This window comes from Arvicola amphibius, chromosome 2 (assembly GCF_903992535.2).
Source record: "Arvicola amphibius chromosome 2, mArvAmp1.2, whole genome shotgun sequence".
Lineage (NCBI taxonomy): Eukaryota > Metazoa > Chordata > Mammalia > Rodentia > Cricetidae > Arvicola > Arvicola amphibius.
The window spans coordinates 50,086,076-50,108,087 of NC_052048.2; the positions used below are offsets into that span (position 1 = coordinate 50,086,076).

Consider the following 22,012-nt stretch of genomic DNA (forward strand, 5'->3'; position numbering starts at 1 on the left):
CAGACTCCCCAGAGCAGACTTTACTGGAACCACTTTACAGATGAGGGTACCAAGGCCCAAGGAGGAAAGCCATGCCCATGGTCACTCAGTACATTACTGGACTCAGATTTTCAAGAGCAGCTCTGAGTGTGGGCCACATCTCAAAGCATAAGCGTTAAAAACATCACAGCGTGGGAATTTGACATCTGGGTTATTACTACTAAAACAGTTAACTACACACGCTTTGAGGCTGTAGTCACAAGGTCTTGTTCACCCCAGAAACTCAATCTTTTGGGATTAATCTGTCTGCCATAAATATCAGCAAGCATTTAACAATACAAGAAGATCATTACTGCAGCTTGAACCAGATGAAGGACTCGGATTAAATTCCATCAAACCACACTGAATTAACACACTCTGACAGGCTCCTCACACCCACCCCTCCACCCCCGGGGCAGCTTGCATTTTATTTTATTTTTTAAGTATGCTCCCCTGTTCTTTCCGCCAAGGCAAAAAGAGACAGCCCTGGGAAAGGCTGGATGGGGTAAACAGAAAGAAAGTACAGCCCAGTTAATAGGGGACACGGATGGACCTCCAGAATCTGTGAAAACGCAAAACCAAGGGTGCATTTCCACCCCTGCAGTCTCGCTTTTGTTGAAGAGCCAAGTCCCCGTCCTAAAACGTGTGGGCAATACATCAGCAGTCATTATTTTAAATCGGTTGGTTTTATAAAATAAGCCAAGAGTTGAAAGAGGCAGGACTAATTACCAACATTCCTTGATGAATTACTTGGTGGCGTGTGCTAAGTCAATGTACATCTGCGTCTTGATCCCCAGTTTTAGCCTGTACTTATTTCCCAGGAGGTAAAAGGAACATGTGGCTAATTAAGGCGCCGCTCTCCACAGCCAGAGTACTCAAAGGTAAGATTTCTTTGTGGGGGAAGAAAAGACAAAAGAAAAGGCTCTTTGCCTGGTACTTATTAATCTAATTTTTTACTAGTTCACTAGAAAAACAGAGCTGATCTTGTCACCTTTAGGCAGTGTGAAAAATGTTACATATTTGTAAGTTAGCCAATAAGAATTTGTTAATCCTGTCCTAACTGGCAGGAATGTCTCTGGTTTGTCGCTTCTAATTTAGTCTCAACAAAATTTCCAACCTCTAAAATGTAATTATATAAAAAAACCAGGGCCAACAAGGGAGATTACAACGAAGTTATGTATGCCATTGGTAAAGAAGGCAGTAATCTGAATTGTGCTTCTTATTTTAGGCCTCTTTACAACTCTTTAAAATCATTCACAACTGGGCGATTAAATTCCTTTTGCTCATTTTTAATTGCCAGGATCCCTGAACCTTCTTATCTTGTTTCTAGGAAAACTGTAAAATCTTTGTGATGTGCTTGAGTCTGCTAAACCCCCATCAGGAGCAGTGTGCGCCTCAGAGACTGGTAGGTGAACAGGAAGTCACTGAACTCTTAGGTAAAATGCATTAAAGACATCGCTACGGTTACATAAAGACTGCATGCACCCAGTCTCCTAGGTTCCATGTCGCATGTGTGTGTGTACATGCATGTGGATACACGTGAACATGTGTATGGATGTGAAGGCTAGAGGTTGACATCAAACGTCTTCCCCTGTCAATCTACACCTTTTATTTTGAAACAGGATCTCTACTGGATCTGGCGCTCAACAATTCAGCTGGGCTGGCTGGCCCAGGAGCTCCAGTGCTTGTCAGATCTCTGCCTCCCCAGTGTTGAGATTGTAGGCCTGCACCTGCGTGCAGGGATCGGGCTCGGCTTCCAATACTCACAAGGCAAGCACTTCGCCAAACTGAGCTATCAGTCCAGTACCCTAAAGCCCCAAATCTAGTTTAAAGGAAAATGGGAAAAGAGCCTTTGATTAGCATCCAAGCCCAGCAACATCCCCAGCATCTCCAGGAGGAACAATTTGCCTTTGATTCATCTGGACCGTCTTCTGGTATTATCAATTTTAAAAACAGCGATTGAAGCAATCCTCTTTTGAGAACATTCTACGCTAACTGCATCCTTGTTTGTGTGTTTTCTATACACCAGGTTTTAGTTCCTCTTCTTCTCACATAGTTATGACATTATTAACAAGCTCTGAAGAGCCAGGAGAGGCTATGCAGGATGATACAGTAACACTCAAAAAGGCAATTAAAAAGAGACACATCCAGGGCAAGAGCCAATATTCTAGTATTGATTGCAGCTATATCCTTGAGCAAAGCCACTGTACTAATTTACATATTTTTAACACAAATTCCAGCCACTTATTTTAGGAAAATGAAGGTAAATTGTGTCCTTACTCCCTCTTGTTCTAAGGCATGCTTACACCCAACAGCAGTCTTTTAAGCCTAGCCTTTCTTTAACTGTTGAGATGAAACAGGTAACATTTGTGAAGGGGATTCCGACCTTCTAGTGCAATAATATAAACATTAACACAACTGACATTCACTTAAAAGCAAAGAGAAAAACAAGCAGATTGGAAGTTCTGGTTTTAAGGGCTAAAATAGTGGCAAAAAAAATGGAAAAAATTCTCGCACTTAAGAAAGGAGATAAGGAAAGAGAAACAGCAATAACAAAAATGGAACTGTAACTTCAGGAGAAAATTGCTATATGGCGTGAATAAAAGCCATTCAGAACCACGCAGAGTATTGTTAAATACAGAGACAGATAACGCACATGGACTTGGGGTAGACTGGGCCACTGAGATCTGCAGAACATAAATGATCCTGGCTTTGGATTTTCAGATGCTTTTGTAGGAAACCTCCTGTTACATGTTTTTCACCCATAATGATAACTATCACTAAGCCAAAAATTATCATCGCGGTCAGTGTGGCTAGACAGAATTCTTTTGTAAAAAAAATTGCACTCATTTCCTACATCTCACATATCTTAGAGACTAGGGAAGGAAATGTAATGATTCAACAGAGAAGGCTAGGAGTGGAAGGATAGTAGAGAGCACAGATGTGGGCTCTACAACATGACCAGAGGCCAGAAATGATCTCCATACGCCTGTTTCTCCCCCTGGGCTAGTCCTGTATATCTGCGGAGCTGTGAAGAGAATAGAGCTAAAATATGTTCAGTTTTCAGCCTGTCACCAGAAGTGCCCACAATCAGTTCCAGAAGCCAGGGGAGCTGTCTTGGCTTCCCGCATGTCATCAAAGTAATTCCTACATAAGCCATAGCCAGTAGCTCCGTGATGAACATGTGCTTTTATCAGCTCCTATGTAGCCACATCATCTGAGGGGCTGAACATGGCTATCTTCTCTGAAAGCTTATCGGGTTATTCGCTCCAAGAAAGACACTAGCTACCACAAAGTGAGCCAGTGAGCCAACTGACTGGGCTCAAATCCTGACAACACCTCAGACTTTTACAACTTTACCTGACCCATCTAACTTCTTCATGCTGGTCCATGCATCTGTGAAATGGGGGTGCTAACAACAGCCTCGCAGAACAGGGACGGGAGTAAATTAGTCAGTACCATAGCCCTGTGCTAAACACCAGTGTGTCTGTGGGACAATGCCCAGCCAGAAGGCAGGAGCTGACAAATGATCTCGGAGCACAATGGGGAGAGGGGAAATTTTGAGGGCTCAACAGCTGTGTCGTTCAACCTTTCCTCTTTAGTGTGCCTCTGAGACCTTCCAGACATTCTGCTGGCTGCCTCTTCTTCTATCCAACCTTCCCAAGAATTTACCAGACACACTGACAGAGCTTTCCTAGCTGTGCACTGTAGCTTTGGAGGGATACAAACAATGGTGGTATCTATGGTGTGTGTGTGTGTGTGTGTGTGTGTGTGTGTGTGGTAATTATGGGTGGAGGGGGCATAACTATGGGGAGTGTATGTGTGTGTGTGCACGTGCCCATGCACTTGTGGTAAAAATGTGATGCATATGTGTGTGGTATACATGCATGTGCAGATGTGGATGTCGTATGTCATACATGTTGTATGCATGGAGGCCAGAAGAGGATGTCAGGTGTACTGCTCCACCACTCCAAATTATTCTCTGGTGACAGAGCCTCTCTTTGAACCTGGAGCAAGGCTAACAATCAGCAAGTCCAGGGATCTTCCTGTCTCTGTCATCCCATCACCAAGAGTTATGGGCATACACAGCCACTCCCAGCTTTGCACGTGTGTCCTGGGGATTTAAACTCAGGCCCCCATGCCTGCACTATTAGCATTCTTACCCACTGAGCCATTTCCCAGCCCTGGACGTTTTTGCTCTCCAAGAACCAATTTTGTTTCCCTTAGGAGTAAGATATTACCCTTGTTGAGTATGTAGGATCTATAGGCCTTGTCACATTAGAGAAAAATCACAGTGCAGCATTCACTAAACTAAACACATCCTGCACCCTTAGTGCTGGCCCTCATCCCAAGTCACATCCCTTAATAATTTTCTTACAATACTGCCTTTATCGCGACTAGTAGGGAATTGGGATAGAAGGACGTGGACCATGCCTTTCTTTGGCATGATAACACGAGAAGCAGCAAGCTGGCACCTCCTCTCACATAAATCCAAAAGATGCCTCCAGTAACTCCAAGAGGCTAGTGGAGACAAACTAAAGACCTTCCTACTCCAAGACAAGCTGCTGTGTGGTTCACATATCCACTATGCACAACTGCCCCAGCCAGTCCCAGTCTAAGGAAGCAAGGAGAAATCCAATATTCTATCAAAGCCCTTGACCACATTAAACAAACAAACAAGCAAACAAACAAAAAACTGGCCTTGAGGTCATAAAGGGAGAATGCCTTTCCTCCCTTCCTTTTTTCTGAGACTACCAGGTAAAAATACACTAGAGCTAATGTTTCCATATTTTCAGAAGAATGGAAATTGGATGTCGTGGATAGCTGTCTACAAATGCAGGTAGGGAGGGCCTGGCCCAGTTCACACCCATCACAAAAGCAGGGAAAAGTGAACTCAGATCAAGGTGCTCGCAGAACACCTTGCCCCTCTTGGCCTGTGCTAAGTTAGATCGCCCCCTTAAGACAGCTCGGTGGAACACCTTCTTGGGCCTGTCCTGACATCAGCAACTCTTCATTCACATGAGTTTCAAAGCAACATGGGGCACGAATGACTCCCGGGTAGTGCCAAGCAAGCTGGCCGTTAGGCTCCCCAGCGCTATCAACTGGCTTTGGAGATTCAGTGAGAGAAGAGTGGGAGATTGTGCAGTCTCCAAAGTAGAGACAATGGAGAGCAGATGCACACAGGGTCATGTCTACACGCCCAACACTGCCTGCCGCATCTCTTTCCACTGTGCCCCTGTGAAAGGTAACGGTGGAACTGCCAAGGAGGGAATGGCAGAAAGGTCTCACAGGAAGCAAGGCGACTTAGACGCTTCCTCGTGGATTTTACCTCCCGCAGTAGAAATCTGCTGAAAGCTGACAAGAACAGCCTATAATTTCTAAAAGTCACTGGGGAAGGGGGGTTAAAAATAAGGGAAATTACCTTACAGGTGACAACGAACAAGTCTGACTATCCAGGGAAATAAAGTCTCTGTGACTTTGGGGGAGGAAGAGCTGTTTGTAGAAGGAAACTGAGGCTTCTCCCTCTAAATAATGATGTGGTCTGGGTGACAAACAGTTATATGCAAAATCACAAGGGCAGCAATATTTATAAACTCTAAAATCAAGGCTTTTGGCCCATGTATGTCAGTCACACTGACTGGCAGGTTAATATATGAACATGGAATCCAAGGATAACTTAGACACAGCAGCTCATATCTTCTGGGGACCGCTACAGATCCCGACTCGGAAGATTAAGGCAAGCTGACCTGCGAGATTCCATGTCTCTCCTGCCTTGAACATCCACTGTGATGAGATTCAGGTTCATCTATACTGGTCAAATAAATCAGGAACAAAAGCAGAACACTGAGTTTGAGACACTACAACGGTAGTCTAACATGCACAATGCACTGGAGTCTACTGCCAGTGCTCGCTAGGATTGCTGCTTAAATGGACAAAGGGTTGATGAGATAAACCACCCCCCTCTCCCACAAGTTAACACAGTTTATGCATGCAGAATCCTACAAAAGCATGTCTGTTTTTCATGAACACCAAGCACTATTTCTAATTGGTAGACAATTTGCCCAATTCCTGAACTGATCTGGAAAAAGAGAGAAAAAAATTAAAAATTAATTCCTTCAAACTAAATGGAATATACTAAAGTAATAAAGCACCACAAGAACTCTTTTACATCTATCGACACTTTCTCCAAAGAGGCAAAGGAAAATTTAATGTACAACAGAAACAACAGCTAAGCCTTTAGATTCTTAAATTAACGGAGAGAAGGGAGGGGGCGGGACAAAGAGCCACAAGGTTTCCAACAGGGAAATGAATACAACCTATAAACTATTATTATGCCCCCACACTGCCAGGGTTTGTGGGGAAGATAACAGATGAACCAGGGACAGGAGAGGCTCAGTGAGCCTGTGAGAACCAAGGCTCCGGGCAGGACTGCCATCTTTCTGTAGCTGTGAGAGCCACCATGACTAAAGGTTCATCCCCAGTGGCTCTGGTTTTGTTTACATCAAGTTTGAGCCTCAGTTCCATATGGATCACCAGTTTCACCTACAGACGAAAGTGCTCCATCAACAATGCTCAGCAGTTCCTTTAATTCACAATTTGAAATACCGGGTATGTTCACAACGGTGAAGAATCTATTATACACCCGCTGTGTCACTAGTTATGGTAAAGAAGCACGCTCGAGCTACCATCCCATATCGTTTAGCTTGTTCTGAAGAAACCAAGTTAACACCTCACTAATGTGCAAACACCTACAATTAAACCCCACACTCCATGCCATCTGATATGAAAATTAATATGAGGAATAGATGCACAAATTGGTGAACTTGATATAGAATACAGAGGCTATACCTTATGAACAGTGCCCAGAGGCTGAGGGAGAAATTATGGGAAATTCCACTCTCTAATACAAATTCCAATGGTTCCTAAGGTTTCAGATGTCAACAATTTTTAAACATGCTTCACAGAGTTCTGTAGTCTAAGTAAAATGTTGCCAAAGTCAGGGATTAACCTGAAAACACTGACTTAGCTTGTCAAAATGAGTAGCTCAATTCACCGATAGTGGGCTACTGGGAATAAGACTTTGTGTGTGTACAGGTGAAAATTAAACTTTGGCCTTTCTTCTAGCATGTTCTAACACAGATGCTGCGAACTAGAGAGACTTAATAGGTTTTCTCCACCTCGGCACCTGCCTACCTTCCCTGGGAAGTGGGCTCTATCACTGGCTCTATCACTTGAAGCTTTGAAAATGAAGTCAATATTTTGTTGAGGCTATTCTATCAAAAAAATTTGCTTAATGTAATACATCACATCCGACTGCACTCAATTAGCCTATGTTCGCATTGCTAATGTTTTCAAAATATATATTCACAAAAATTGTCCAAGATCAAACAAATCAGCCATTTCTCTATAACTATTTACTTCATGAAACTGTATTATATCATTTAAAGTCACAAAAAAGGCAAGTGCTGCCGTATGCATTTCTACGCAGTATTTCACAGTGTTTCCACACACTGAGATTATCTAACTATTTTTATAAAGTGTAAAGCCTAACATTTCTCAAGGAATCATCAACAGAAAACCTGCCTTAACATTTATGATTGAGCGTTTTACACTACTGCCTCAGCTGAAGGAAATCCTGTTTTCATTTGGTCTCTGACTTAAAGCAACAAAGCTTGTCTAGAAAAGCTACTAGTGCCCCACAGACTGTCAGCCCAACAAGTCCTTCTCGTTCGTGGGCCACACTTGACTCTTGTATAGCCCAAGGAGAAAAACTCTCGGGTTAAACAGAAGTAATGGCTGTTGAGCACGATAGATAAATTTAACCGATGCCACTTTTGGTTGGGCCATGTCTTTTAGTTTTAATAATTTATTCTTGCTTTAGCTTGGGGCATTTTATCTGGTATTCTTTAGTTGTGGGAAGACTGCAATTCAGTCCAGTGTTACCAGGATAGGCAGAATATAAGGGAAAATTCATAAATTACTCAGAGTATTTCACTTAGATATTAACTTTAGTAAGGCTAGAAAAATAACATTTTAAACACATAGAAATTATATAAACTTTAGGATAATATTGAAATGATGCTTCCACGCATTCATTTTGTGGTAATTTCTCCACCAACCCATATAACCACTCTAATAGGAAAATCTATTTCAATTTAATATGCTTCAATATAATATTAAGCATTACCTTCAATCTGGATGTAAACCATTATGTTAAAATCCATGGCAGTCTAAAATTTGCTTTTCAGTTAAAAAAAACCCTTAAGATTATAGTGAATAAAACAGATATACTTCTCTGCATCTTGTTATGTAACAGTCACACTGTACAAATAAAGTATAAACAATATGATCACGACTCTTGCAAATAGGAAACAACAATTAAATGGGGACTCTCAGTTCTACTGAGGCGGAACAATGATTCCATGTATCTTCTACGCTACAGCAAAAAATATGCTTTTGCTTGATGGGATGGTAGAAGAATTAAAAGAGTAATAATTGTGGCATTATTCAGAATTTCAGTCATATTAAACTAACATTTTATGCTAACCCATTGCATTACTTTTGCTGTAGCAAAATTTCAACTGGTTTCTGTACCAAGAGCTCCACAATGGTGCCAAGAAATTTTCAAGTCTTTGTAAATAGGTGTGTGCTGCTATAAAGTTGGTTTTTCAAGAATTCCTTTCCTCGTGGAAAAGATCATAGACAGTGCCTGTGTGTGGCTCGTCACTCCTGTTTACTTTAATAATAAACTTTAAGGAGGGAGAGATGGATGGATTTTTCTTCCCCCCCGAGCACAAGGATAAAAGCAAAAGACCAACAATGCCTGGGCAGGTTGAGGAGTTCACATTGCTTAATGAACAGGAACACTCAGCTCTTCAGAATGAATCAATTAGGTGACTGGGTGAAAGATACATAAAAAGCAAGGCCCTTTCCATACTTCCAGATTTTCTTGAACCAGTCATATTTATGAACTGAAATGTTTATGAAACAAGGCAACTCCCCATGGGGCATGGAAGACAATGTGGGAGAGAGAGGTCTATGGTCAGAGCGGCCTCAGCTTGCTCGAGTAATTAGGAAGCTAAGTGTCCCCGATAGAAGGACGTTAACAAGCTCCTGCAGTTTCCACTCTAGCAAGAAATCAAAGAGACCCAAAGCAGACAGCTCACTTCAGTAAAAGGATTATGAAGTCTGACTATTAAGGCGCAGACAGTGCTTGACCACAGTTTTCTTTCTGAAGAAGCAATTAGCTTCTAGGGCCGGGCAGGATTTGCTAACTAAAGAGCAAAGTTAAAGTGTGGCCCTGGAAAGCATTTATGAAAACATACACACAAATTTCTAGACGAGGCCTCTTTCAGATAACTCATGTTTGAAACCATTTCCGAAAGCTACATAGAGAAATGTTCTTCATTACAACAAACACCAGATCCCATTTGGGATTGGTCATGAAAACATTGATCATTTCCAACATTCACTGGTTGCTATAATAATTACAGTGAGTTCCAATCTTTCTTTTAAGAGACAAAGCGTCATAGCAACCACTGGACATGATGCTTATAAGTAAGACTCTAATACCAAGACAAGCAACGACACAGTCCAGTGAAAATGACACATGGAGCATGGAGAAGGGACAGGCTCAGTCCGAACACAAGGGCAACACCCACATACCTTGAGGACTTCCATCGGCACCTGGGTGGCAGAGGGAAGGGTGGTGGGCACGCTGACGTTGATGGCTGGTGTCTGGCTCACGGGCACTCGCTGTTGCATGAACTGGGCTGCTTGCAGCTTCTGCTGCTGTTCCCTGCGCTCCTGCTCCTGCATCTGCTCACGCATGAGTTGCTGGCGTAGCAAGATGCGTGATGTCATACTGGAGGAGCTTAACGGAGGCTTGGAGGCCCCAGGATGCTCTGCCGAACTGCTGTGAGGAAATCAGAAGGCACACGGCATTTAGTATCCTGAAGAGACCCATCATCTGCATCGTGGGGTAACCTAAATGCCACCAAACTAGGAGGTGAGTCTGCACAGATATAATCAAGGCACGGCACGGAACGGCACGCCATGCAATTGAAAATCAAGAGCTGACAGGATTCTAGTCATTAGGAGTTGAATTAAATAAGTCAGGCTGATTGCTTCTAGGTATTTTTATCAAATCACTTATTCCTTTTTGATATTTTATGCCACACACCACTCATCTTCACCGACTATAATGTCACCATATGCAACAATTAGAAGCCATCCATCTCAATGGATTCCAAGTCTTCCACGGATGAAAACAAATTTCTTGATTTGCTATTTTAAATAGCTAAGTCTAACTAACCAATGGTTCCTATGTTATCTAAAATCCCCGAAGATGTCTAACTTGGTTGCTGGTAAGGAAGCACAGTTACGGGAAAGATTATGAAGAAAAGAGATGACACAATCAATCGTTAATGAAAAAGCACCAGGACCAGACGTTGACACTGTGCTCCACCCGTTTGGGGCAAGGGGACGGACAGAAGAGAAGCTGGACTGACAACCCAACTCCTTTCCTCTCAGCTTTCTTTGTGTGTCTTTCCTTGCGATAAGGAAGGATATGTCCTCTGGACATGGCCAGGGCATCCGTGTTCTGTGCTTTCCCCAAGAGCTCTAGTTGTAAAGGTCGGGACGTGTTCTGTCCACGATCATCTAACATGCTGAAACGCCGGTGAGGTAAGAATAAAAAGAGCTCCCATTTTCCCTAGGTGAGGCTTCGGGTTGCTTCTCTTGCCAACTCTGTGATAAGAACATATGATGAACCTCTTTCTGCCTGGGTTTCCATACCTGGAGGAACGGTCTACAGCCTTTTACCCATTTATAAAAGCAAGGGTATGTTCTTTAAATATTTACTGTACCACTCACACTGAAAGGCTTCCCTCCTGAGGCCTGGGGTTGTGAGGTTTAAATAGCAAATGCCCATAATCCCTGTCTACAATGAACATTGCCCTGGTAAATGTTTATACTTGCTAGTATTATCATCCAGTATAGGAATCAAACTTGATTATAATTATTCAAATTTCTGTGCAAGCTTATAATACAAGATTTTGGCTTCTGGGAAGAGAAAAAAATGCTTCAGGAGCGGCATCTAAATTCAACGTTCCTCTTGAGTGCAAACCCCAGCACTGTGCTAACCTTCCTGCCAAAGACAAATGCCATCCCTGTGAGAGACGTAAGGACAAAAAGGCTGCACAAGTGGCAGGTGTGCTACAGGACAAAGATTTGTGTTGAACTCTCACGTAGTCCTCCAAACACCCCAAAGCTTATTTTTTCCCCCATACAGAAAATTGCTTCAGTAAATTATAATAATAATCATAAAAGTTAATATCATGTATCCACTAAAGTGACAGAAAAGCAAATCTGCTAAAATGAATAAAACTATTCAGTAGAATAATTTTTTAATCAAGGTGGAAAATAACTCTTAAATCATTAGTATTCAATTAAAAAAACATATTCATGACAAGAAAAGTATAATGATAATGTATTATTATCCTCTAAGGAAAATACATCCAAAAGCTAAAAATAAATAATTCATTTTGTTTCAAAAAGTTCCTTGACATGTAATTGTCGAAAGAACTCAAAAGTGGAGGAATTCACATATATAAAAGCTATTAAAGATTTTTAAATATCCCAAATCACCTAATTTTTCTTTCAAATAGGCCCATAGTTAATTAAGTAAAATATGACACGAATTCAGCAACGTGGTACCTTATTTCCCTAAAAGTGCAAAGTAAGATATGCATGAATTAAGAATAAATCATAAATTTAGATTCCAAAGTACATTTACAAACGGATGCAGAGTCAGTCAAGCATGTGTATGTGCAAATCCACAAAGTGCCTAGCAGGGAATGCAATAGGACAACCACACTCTCCTGAGTGGGGATCAAGTTAGAAAAATCAATTCATACTTTTAACTTTTCTCCTTTAAGCTACAATAAAGCCTAAGTATTTTTTTTTTCGGTGGCAATATATACACTAGATACTAAAGAAATTGACCTAAAGATAGGTGATCAACTTCAGCACTAAGCTGGAAGAAAGGAGACCTAATCTATCAGACAATACTTCAACTGCAGGAAGGGATCATGGTGTCCTAATCCAGGATATCAGCACCCCTGGGTGTCTTCAGCAGGCCCCAAACATAGAACATCTTTCTTCCACTGTTTTTCTCAGCGTTCCCTACAGACACACAGAGAACCCTGAGCGAGCAGCATCTATACTTTGCTTGTTATCTTAGCACTGTGCACTGCTCCATACAATCAAAATGCTTCCTGACCATTCATTGCTGCTAATCTAAAATCATCTCTGCACTCACACAGATCTGCAAAAAAAAAAAAAAAAAAAAAAAAAAAGGATTCAAAGAAAATATTTTCCCACTCTGGAGTGCATCTTCAAGGCTCAAACGTACTTTTCCTACACCAAGAAGAGATGGGAGGAGGTGGCTATTTAAAAATAAATAAGTGGTCTGACTATTCAAAGCCTGTCAGGTACCAGGCTTCTCAGAGAGAATGGTCCTTTTGATAAACACAAGAGCAAACCTTTGTATGGGAGCAAAAGGAGCTGTGGCATAATCGTGCTAATTAACTGCACAAGACGAGTCAATGGCTTCAATATCAGGGGGGAAATCCTTTCAATTAACAGTAAAGCATCTCAGGGACAAATTAAAATTATTAGTGAGCAAGCCCACTAAGGCTTCATACTTTAACCACAATAACATTGCCACTTAAAGTATCTTCTATAATAGTCTACCAGGGAAGAAACAATACAGACCTGTACAATAGGACTATAGAAATACGGGACACCATATGAAGGAAATGACAGTAAACAGTTTATATGTATAGGAATAGAATAAGACTCAGCTAATTGACATTTTAACAAGGCTTCTAAAGGGGTTAGGACAACGGAAGCATTAGGGTTAGTTAACTATGTAGATACACTCTGTAGGCTATTTCCACATTGTGAGACACAACTACCAGATTCTCAGCCTGGCTTGTCATCTTCTGAGTGTCCACTTCTCTTAGAAACAACTGAATCTACAATTATCACCTCATAGACAGAGACAGGCACAACTAGACTTTTCCCCATTCACAGAATAAGGAAACACAGTTTTGAGTGGATGAAAGGGCCAGTAAGGAATGGAGGCTCAGGTAAGAAAGAATGGAAGCTTAGCTAAGAAATATCCCAAGTGGCTAGAACGGCTGCTTTTACAAAAGAGGACGTCCTGATAAAGCCAATAACAACACACATGCAGACATGTCAGAATGCATCGAGTTTTAATAGCTTACTGGGCTTACTGGGCCCAGCTTTGGGCCCACAAACCTCAGCTCTAGCTGGATAATCATACTTCCAAGAGGTACAATTCCTTTTAACCTGATCGCGAAGTTCACAGGTTTGACAACTAGTTACTGGGGCCTTCTAACCCCACAGTGAATGCCCTGGCTACACTGATTCTCCCAGATGCCTTCACGGGAGGTCCATTACCTAGACTGCTGTGTTCTAATCTAGTTATGCATGTGAAGGTGTACATCTCCTCTCTCCCCCAGATATAAAATCCCATGGGCATGGCTGCAAGTGCCTTTGCTAACACCTCCCTGGCTCTGTAGCCAAACAAGCGTGAGACTTGCTCCATACTAGTCAAGGAGGAGGGCGGCAAAGCGGACTCAAGTCCAACTTCAGCCATTGCTGAGGAATGTGAGTTTTAATGGGCCATTCAACCTCTCTGAGTGTCCCCCAGACCTACCTCTAAACATGCTGTGGGGATGGAGCGAGTGAATGTTAAGATAAAGGGCTCAACAAGACAGCTGGAATGCAGCACGTGGGCCAGATGGAAACCCTTCGTGTGGCCTCGGCCACCACCCCTCCTTACAGTATCAGCTTTCAAAGCCTGCTTCTCTATGATGGTAAAGGGATGCTGGACAGGGTTCTGTCTTACGTGACATATTCTTAAGTCCAAATATTTTATTTCGCTAACTTTACCAACCACTTAAAAACATCAGAAATTTCATCAGATCCCCAACATCTGGCCAGTATCGCTTGCCAATCCCTTACCTATGACACTGATGCCAGGAGCTCGCTACAGTACCATTTAAATCCATCTCTAATTTTGAAAAAGCAGTCCTGGGAATCCAGTCAGTTGAAACCCAGAAAGGCTGAAGGGACCATGGAACTTGCCAGTGTTTCCATAAGTTTCTACTGCACACCTTTAATCCCAACTCTTGGGAAGCGGAGGCAGGTGGATCTCTATGAGTACAAGGTCAGCCTGGTCTACATGGTAAGTTCCAAGCCAGTCTAAGATATATAGAGAGACCCCCATCTCAAGTAAACAAATAAAAACAACACTAAGACATTCTCTAACAGAGTAAGCTTCTTTTGTAGACACCCTGTGAAGTGCTCAAGTGACTCCAATGTTTTGCTCCTTATTTCTCCTGATCTTTGAAGTGTTTTAATATATTTCCCCTTTGCACTGCAGTAAAGACTGAAACATATAATAAATGAATCATATACATATGGCTTGGCACAATGACTGGGAAATTAGTGGTAAAATATAATATTAAGTCATGAACTTGCCATTTCATTTTGATACAAAGAGACAAATTTTGATAAGCCTTGCTACAAGTCTGGGCCAAAGAGATAAAGCTTACAGACCTCAGACTATCCCTGTAAAATTCGGAGAATGCAGAGTTTGACAAGATAGAGAGAGAAGGTGATTTAACCTGCATTCTCTTGTGGGCCAAAAGGTAAGTACATTAGCATTTTGCTCTGATACACATGTACACACACACACACACACACACACACACACACACACCTTCGCTCTAATCATTCAATGAACAGAGCTTAGAGCCTAGTTTCTGCTTGCAGAGGGATGCAAGGTTTTTATCAAGAAGCATAAGGCTGGGGTTATGATAATGGTAAAGACACAGAAGACCCAATAGTATTGACTCCATACATAGGTAAGGAATTCACAAAGACCATAAACTAACTGGGTTTCTGAATGCAAAAGCTTGGTTGCAAGAACTCTGTCTTAAGTAAAAATGTGTGATCCTATTCCTGGGAATGTTGACTTCAGTTTAGTAAGACCTAGGGTTCAACAAATCAACAAAAGGTCTCAGTCCATTCTGATCTTGGCTGTGTTCAGAAACTAATAGTAAAACAGTGAAGATAGCAGCCGTGTTTAACAAAAGCCCAGGGACATGACTCAGACAGGAACACATTCTTAGTGCCCCAGGAAAGTCTCATCCTACAGTTGCCCTACAGGGAGTCAAGCAGGACCTGCCAAGTCCCTGAAAGCAGAGTCATCAAGTGGACAGGATGGAAGGAGAAGGCCAAGCAAACTGAAAACTAACTGAAGAATTTATCCAGAAAGTTCCAACTCTCTATGCTTACAGAACAATTTATCCTAGGCCAAAAACTCTCACAAGAGCATCCACAGATGCTGCCCCTCACCAGGTAGCTGTGCCATTAAGACACATTCTTCGGCTTTTCAAAGGGCCTGCAGACAACAAATTCAGGTTGGCACATTGGATGCTCTTGAAGTGACAGTCCTGGTGTCTGACATTTGTGAGGGACCAGTTCTTCCATGAGCTCAACCTCTCCAACTGCACATTTTCAACATAGAAATAGCAAGAGAATATCAAAATGAAATTTTACCAAACTTGCTACAATACTGACAATAATTAGGAATAAGACCTATCAAGATGAAAAATGCCAGTGATCACAATTTGGTCTCAAACACTGAGATATTTCTTATCCCCTTTTAAAAATGTTCAGATAATAATTGAAAATTTTCTGATGATCTGGAATGATTGGGACATTGTGGAATCCAAATCCCCTGGCTCTGGAGATTTGTGTCTTTGATTTGTACATAAAGAAGAAAATTTTAAGTTAAGAAGGACAAGCCATATGGAATTCAAACTTGATATTTTTACTTAACCAGTCTAAGAGCCCAATTAATAGGTAGAAAGAAGAGACACTGTTCAACACTCTCCATATTCTCTTTGCTGGACCCACAAGATACCAGGCAACAGCAAGCTTAATAATGAATTAGATAGAAGAAACCTTAATTCAGCTCCCAGTACACCAACATTCTCAAAGGAACACATAAAACATGATGTCCTCATTATGCAAGGAAAACAGTTAGAATATTCCATTTTAGGTATTTGATCTAGTCATTTTTTATCTCTATTTGTATAACTTAACATATTCAGCATCTCACTACAGTGACATAAGGGCACAATTGATAAAGTAGGGGTGCACTGACAAGATTTATGTCAAATAAACTGATGAGGAGGGGTAAAAGCCATGCTTAGAGACCTTTAGAATTAACACAAGGACGAGGTTCTTCCAGGCACTTCAACACCACACTGTTGGAATTTTCACTCCTTCACAAGTGTTTCTCATGTCTAGGGCCTTCAAATGGGACTGCCAATTTCTTGTGAAAAAGACACTGAAAACCTCTATATCGTCCACCCATCCCCTTTCCACTTAATTCTCCTATCTAGTTTCCTCGTTATCCCTTTATAGCACTATATCTTTGGAAGATCCCCTCCTCCTTCTTGGTACTTCCCTATCTACCCAATCTCTGTGGATGTTCTGAACAATGCACACTGAATCTAAAGCAGAAAAGCTGACATCTGCAAAGAAGAGAAAACATGCAATGTTTGTCTTTCGGGGGCTGGGTAGCCTCACAAAGAATGATTGTCTCTAGCTCCATCCATTAGTGTGAATTTCATAATTTCACTTTTCTTGACGGTGTCAGGACTAGGTTACACCTTTTTGAGTCATTAGCCAAAGTAAGAGCTTACTGACAAGGATTTCATATTCTTGTATTTTTAAAGATTTTTTTCTTTATTATTTCTTTATTTTTAATTCTTATTATTTCTTTATTTTTATGTATAAAGTGTTCTGCCTTCATGTACGCCTGCAGGGCAGAAGAGGGCACCAGATCTCATTATAGATGGTTGTGAGCCACCTTGTGGTTGCTGGGAATTTAACTTAGGACCTCTGGAAGAGCAGTCAGTGCTCTTAACTTCTGAGCCATCTCTCCAGCCCCTGATGTCATCAAATATGGAAAAGACAAATTGGTGTTCAACTATAAGCTTCTCCCTGACTGAGTAGGATGCAGAGTGCCAGAAAGTGTTACACATGCTGCCTGAAAAGAAAAATGATCACTGCCACCCAGCTACAGAGGTCTACCTGCAAGCTAGCCCCACAGGGACAATAAAGGCACACTTTTTGATAGGATTTTAGGCCCACTCCATGAGCTGGAACTCCTGCATGCCTTACTAAAGCAGCCAAGTACCTGAGACAAGGTTATGGACTTAGGGAAAACCCTATTTTTTCTATTCTTTTAAAAATCAGCAATAAAATGACTTCTAATGAGAGGCTACTGTATCCATTAATCAGTGCATCATTCAAATGTTAAATGAGAAGCTTGTTCTTGCAGAAGATGGTAATTTATAGAGAATAAGAGACTTTGGAACACTTATCTTAAATGAGACGGCTTTATCATATCCCCTTAAGGCTAAGGAATCTATTCAGAAGAGGAGACAGAAAAGTTTTTAGAGTTAGAAATGGTGGACAACTTCAAGAAAAAAAAAATAGTCTTTTCCAGATCCCACAGGGCTGATACACATATGAACTCACAGAGACTACGATATCCATATAAGTTCAAACCAGACAAAAATCCCAGCACGGAGAAGGGGATGTAGATGCAAAGTTCCACCACTATAAAGAGGCTGTTTGCAGTTGACAGCTGACAGAATAGGGAAAGTCAGCTTTCTCCAGTCGAGTGCTATCAACCACACTCCATGGAAGGCTGCATGTCCAGAAGTGGATGTCCAATGCAACTCTTTGGTTTTCATTGTCTATGAGTGTGTGTGTGTGTGTGTGTGTGTGTGTGTGTGTGTGTGTGTGTGTGTGTGTGTGAGAGAGAGAGAGAGAGAGAGAGAGAGAGAGAGAGAGAGAGAGAGAGAGAGAGAGAGCGCTTTTCTGTGTGGTTCATTTGATTTGGGATTTCTTTTTAAGACAGAGGAAAAAACATGAAGTGTGAATAGGGAGAGGGAAGACTACGATCAAAAATATTTTATAAAAAAATTTAATGAAGAAATTAAAAACAAAAAGAGATATTATAAACCAACATGTGCATTTTGCTATTTCCTCATTTTTATCAGCACAAATTATTTCCCTTGGCACAGACACCACTAGGGTTTGACATGCTCTTGATGCGTGGGTTCTTTTCAGGAACTCTGCTCTGAGACAAACCACTGTGAGGGTACAAAACAGAGGTGAAATGCCACACTCAAGGGTTCTGTTCCTCAAATGAAGCTTCCACTAGAAAACACTCCAATTTTTTATGTGTTATTTCAGTGTGGTGGCGGCGGTGGTGGTGGTGGTGGTGGTGGTGGTGGTGGTAGTGGTGGTGGTAGTGGTGGTAGAGTGTGTGTGTGTGTGTGTGTGTGTGTGTGTGTACGTCAAATAAGTTAGATCTCCTGAGACAGTTACAGGTGTTTGTGAGCCACCTGGCTTGCACTCTAAAAACTGAACTCAGGTCTTCTGAAAGAGCACTCTTAACCTTGAGCCATCCCTGAGCCCACACTCCCCAATTCTTGTTCACTCTGTCCAGTGTGGATTTTCACTCAGACCCTGTGATTGGCAAGAACTTTTTAAGGCCATGAAGTTTTCCTATTTGTACTCAGATGACTGCCTCAGTCACAGAGCATGCTCAGTCACTTTTCTATACAACATTGTAACGGGTTAAAGACAGTGTAATGTTTCTGATTCAATAGTTTAACGATCTCTGCACGGCATGCTCTGAATATATACACCAAGACCCAAAGTTTATCACAGTAGATTGAAACCCAGAGGAAATTATTCATGCATTATGATGTAAGGTTTGGTGAAGCGCTGCACCCACTGCATAGGCAGGCAACCTCACAGGTGGTCATCAGGCTTACTATGCCCACCCATTATACATACCTATTCAGCAGCCTGTGCTACCGATTTCACCTAACAAAGCCAGCCTCCCTTCCTCTCAGCTCGTGGATGCTCAAGGCTGGCCTAACCAATCAGTCTATCCTGTCCTCTGGCAAGAGGATCAGAAAGGGGCCAGTATTCTACCACGGGAGAGAGGGAACTGTCTCTGACAGAAACTGTGGTGTAAGGTGACTCTCCTTTACGTTCAGAAATCTGGAAGGAAGTGAACCTAGACTTTCCTGCATCTATGATAGAAGAGCCACAAACTACAAACAGCAACATGAAGTTAAAAAAAATAGCAAGAGCTGCAGTACAGAAAGCACAAAAGGAGGGCATTGTGACCTGATGGCAGATAAGAGCTGGATCAAGTCACCCCTGAATTCTTTGTAACTCTGGACTAGCCCTAAACACTGATTCAGAAAGGCTAGTCCATCTCTAGCCTAGCTTAGGTTACTTTGAATATGTCTAAGAATCCCACAACAGAGAAATAAAAACATCACCTACCACACTTATCCAGATTCAAAGTCTATAAAATAACTCAGTGAATTTCTATCAGTTAGAAAAGGCATTTGGAACAGAAGCTGTGGAGCGTCATGTCAAATTTTACAATTTCAGCATAGAATGTATTTGATGCACTTGTCCACCACCCAAATCAAAGACTCCATGACAGAATTAAAACTAAAAAAAAAAAATATGGAATAGTACTCAGCACTAAAGAAAACTAAAGTTAAAATGTCTGCAGAAGCTGGGCGGTGGTGGCACACGCCTTTAATCCCAGCACTCGAGAGGCAGAGGCAGGCGGATCTCTGTGAGTTCGAGACCAGCCTGGTCTACAAGAGCTAGCTCCAGGACAGGCTCTAAAGCTGTAGAGAAACCCTGTCTCGAAAAATCCAAAAAAAAAAATGTCTGCAGAAAAATTCATAGACTTGCATACTGTGTGTGTGTGAGTATGTGTGTGTGTGTGTGTTGTGTGTGTATGTATCTGTTTGTGCCTATTTGTGTGTTTGTGGGCATCTGTGTGTGTGTGTGTGTGTCTGCGGGTGTGTCGATCTGTGTGTATATCTGCGCCTGTCTCTCTGTGTGTCTGTGTGTGTATCTATGTCTGTGTATGCCTGTGGATCTCTGTGTGTGTGTCTGTCTGGATGTGTATCTATGCCGGCCTCTCTGTATCTCTGTGTGTATCTGTGTCTGTGTATGTTGGTTTGTGTCTCTGAATGTCTGTGCGTTTGTGTGTCTATGTGTGTTTTGTGAGGTCACACAATCTCGGAAAAAAACTGCATATCCTCCCTCACATATGGAATCTAGCCAATAAGATATTTTATATGTAAACAAAGGAACACGTGAGTGCAGTACAGTCTGTTGTACTTTTAAAAAGAGATCTCAGTACCTCTGAGAAAGGAAAACCAGTATCCTGCCCAAGACAATGCACATAATGTAGTGGTTGTTCATCCCTTAGTAGATTGAAGGTAATGTCGGTGTCTTCCAATTCTGTAACATTTACTCACACATAATGAGAAACCTTGAGGGCAGAACCAAGGCTACACGTGGAATCCACTTATGTTTCATGTACTCACCACACGTCTAGAGTAGAGTTCATTTTATATAACCATTTTGGCTAAGCCCACTTGCTGATGGCAGCTCATCACAAGAGGTAAAGTGTGGATTTTTCCCTTACTACATACGAATGCTCAAAAGCCCTGGGTTTCAGAGCCCTGCAGATTTTTCAGGCTGAGGATGTTTAACCTGCCTTCCCCTCTTCTCCTGTCATTAGCTAGTCACACTGCTACCCATATTTCCCAGTTTCCCATGGACTACGGTGGCTACATGCCTAAATCTGGCCAGTGATTCTTATGAAGAAATGTCAGGTGGTGCTTCCGAACACCGAACCTTCTGTCATCATGTCCCCTGTAAATGACTTTACTGGCTGGATTTCTGGAAGCCATTTTGTACCATGAGGAAGACAGGGACTTAAAAGTCAATCTGGTCTCAACCCTTCAGAACTGGGGATGCTGGTTCCATTGACAGCCACATGTTTATTCATACTACACACTTCCCAGCACACAGACAAGATAAATGTTTGTTCCATAAGTAAATACGGTATCTCTTCTAACAAACACTCCCCCTCATGGAATCAATGGTACTAGAGCCTTGGTTTTAGGGGACCTTTGGCCAAAAGGATGTGTAGACAGAGACTGCTCAGATCTGAATAATTACACAGAAACTATATTAATTGCAACATTATTAGCTCAGGCTTCTTATTAACTAACTCTTACATCTTAAATTAACCCATTTCTATTAATCTGTGTATCACCATGAGGCTGTGGCCTACCAGTAAGTTTCTGGGGCATGTCTCCTTTGGCAGCTACATGGCATCTTGCAATTCCACCTACTCTGTCTCTCTCTGTTCGGATTTCCTGCCTGCCGTTACTCTGCTAAGCCATAGGTGGAAGCAGCTTTATTCATCAACCAATAAAGCAACATATATACAGAAGGACATCCCACATCGAGGATGGGTACGCTTTACTCATCCAGTGGCCAGGAACTTTCAATCATAGGAATTTTCTGTATTTCTTTCATTCGAAAAGGAATTTCTCTGCATTTCAAGATGGAGAAAGTCCTTCCCAACAATGAATCTACTCAGTGACTTCCTCCTCTCCCCAGACAGGTGCCAAAAAGTCAACTCTCTCTCTCTCTCTCCCTCTCTCTCTCTCTCTCTCTCTCTCCCTCTCTCTCTCTCTCTCTCTCTCTCTCTCACACACACACACACACACACACACACACACACACACACACAATGCAGTATCTGGAGTAACCACAATAATTCAAAAGCTCATCACAGCTAGTTAGTGGGAATTCAGAGAAAGGAGACAGGAGGAGGGCGAGAGAGCACAGAAGCAGAAGAAGAAGTTCCAGTGTACTTGTGGTCTCAGTGAAAAAATACCAAATAAGACAGAGAAGAGAACAGTACGCCTGGAGTCCAGCCCTAGCTCTGTCACAGGCCAGCTGTAAGACT

The 22,012-nt window shown here is 41.9% G+C and overlaps 1 protein-coding gene across 4 annotated transcripts in view; it reads right to left on the bottom strand.

Annotated features, from left to right (window-relative positions):
* The window catches only part of Mitf (melanocyte inducing transcription factor), a 218,683-nt gene that overhangs the window by 68,124 nt on the left and 128,547 nt on the right, over positions 1-22,012 (bottom strand). For 2 of the 4 annotated variants that reach the window (XM_038318830.1, XM_038318828.1), the window contains exon 2: positions 9,685-9,931. In XM_038318830.1, the coding sequence (XP_038174758.1) occupies positions 9,685-9,931 (247 nt within the window). Of the gene's footprint in view, positions 1-9,684; positions 9,935-22,012 lie in introns of all 4 variants that reach the window. The other 2 variants (XM_038318829.1, XM_038318827.1) reach the window with 1 other exon arrangement.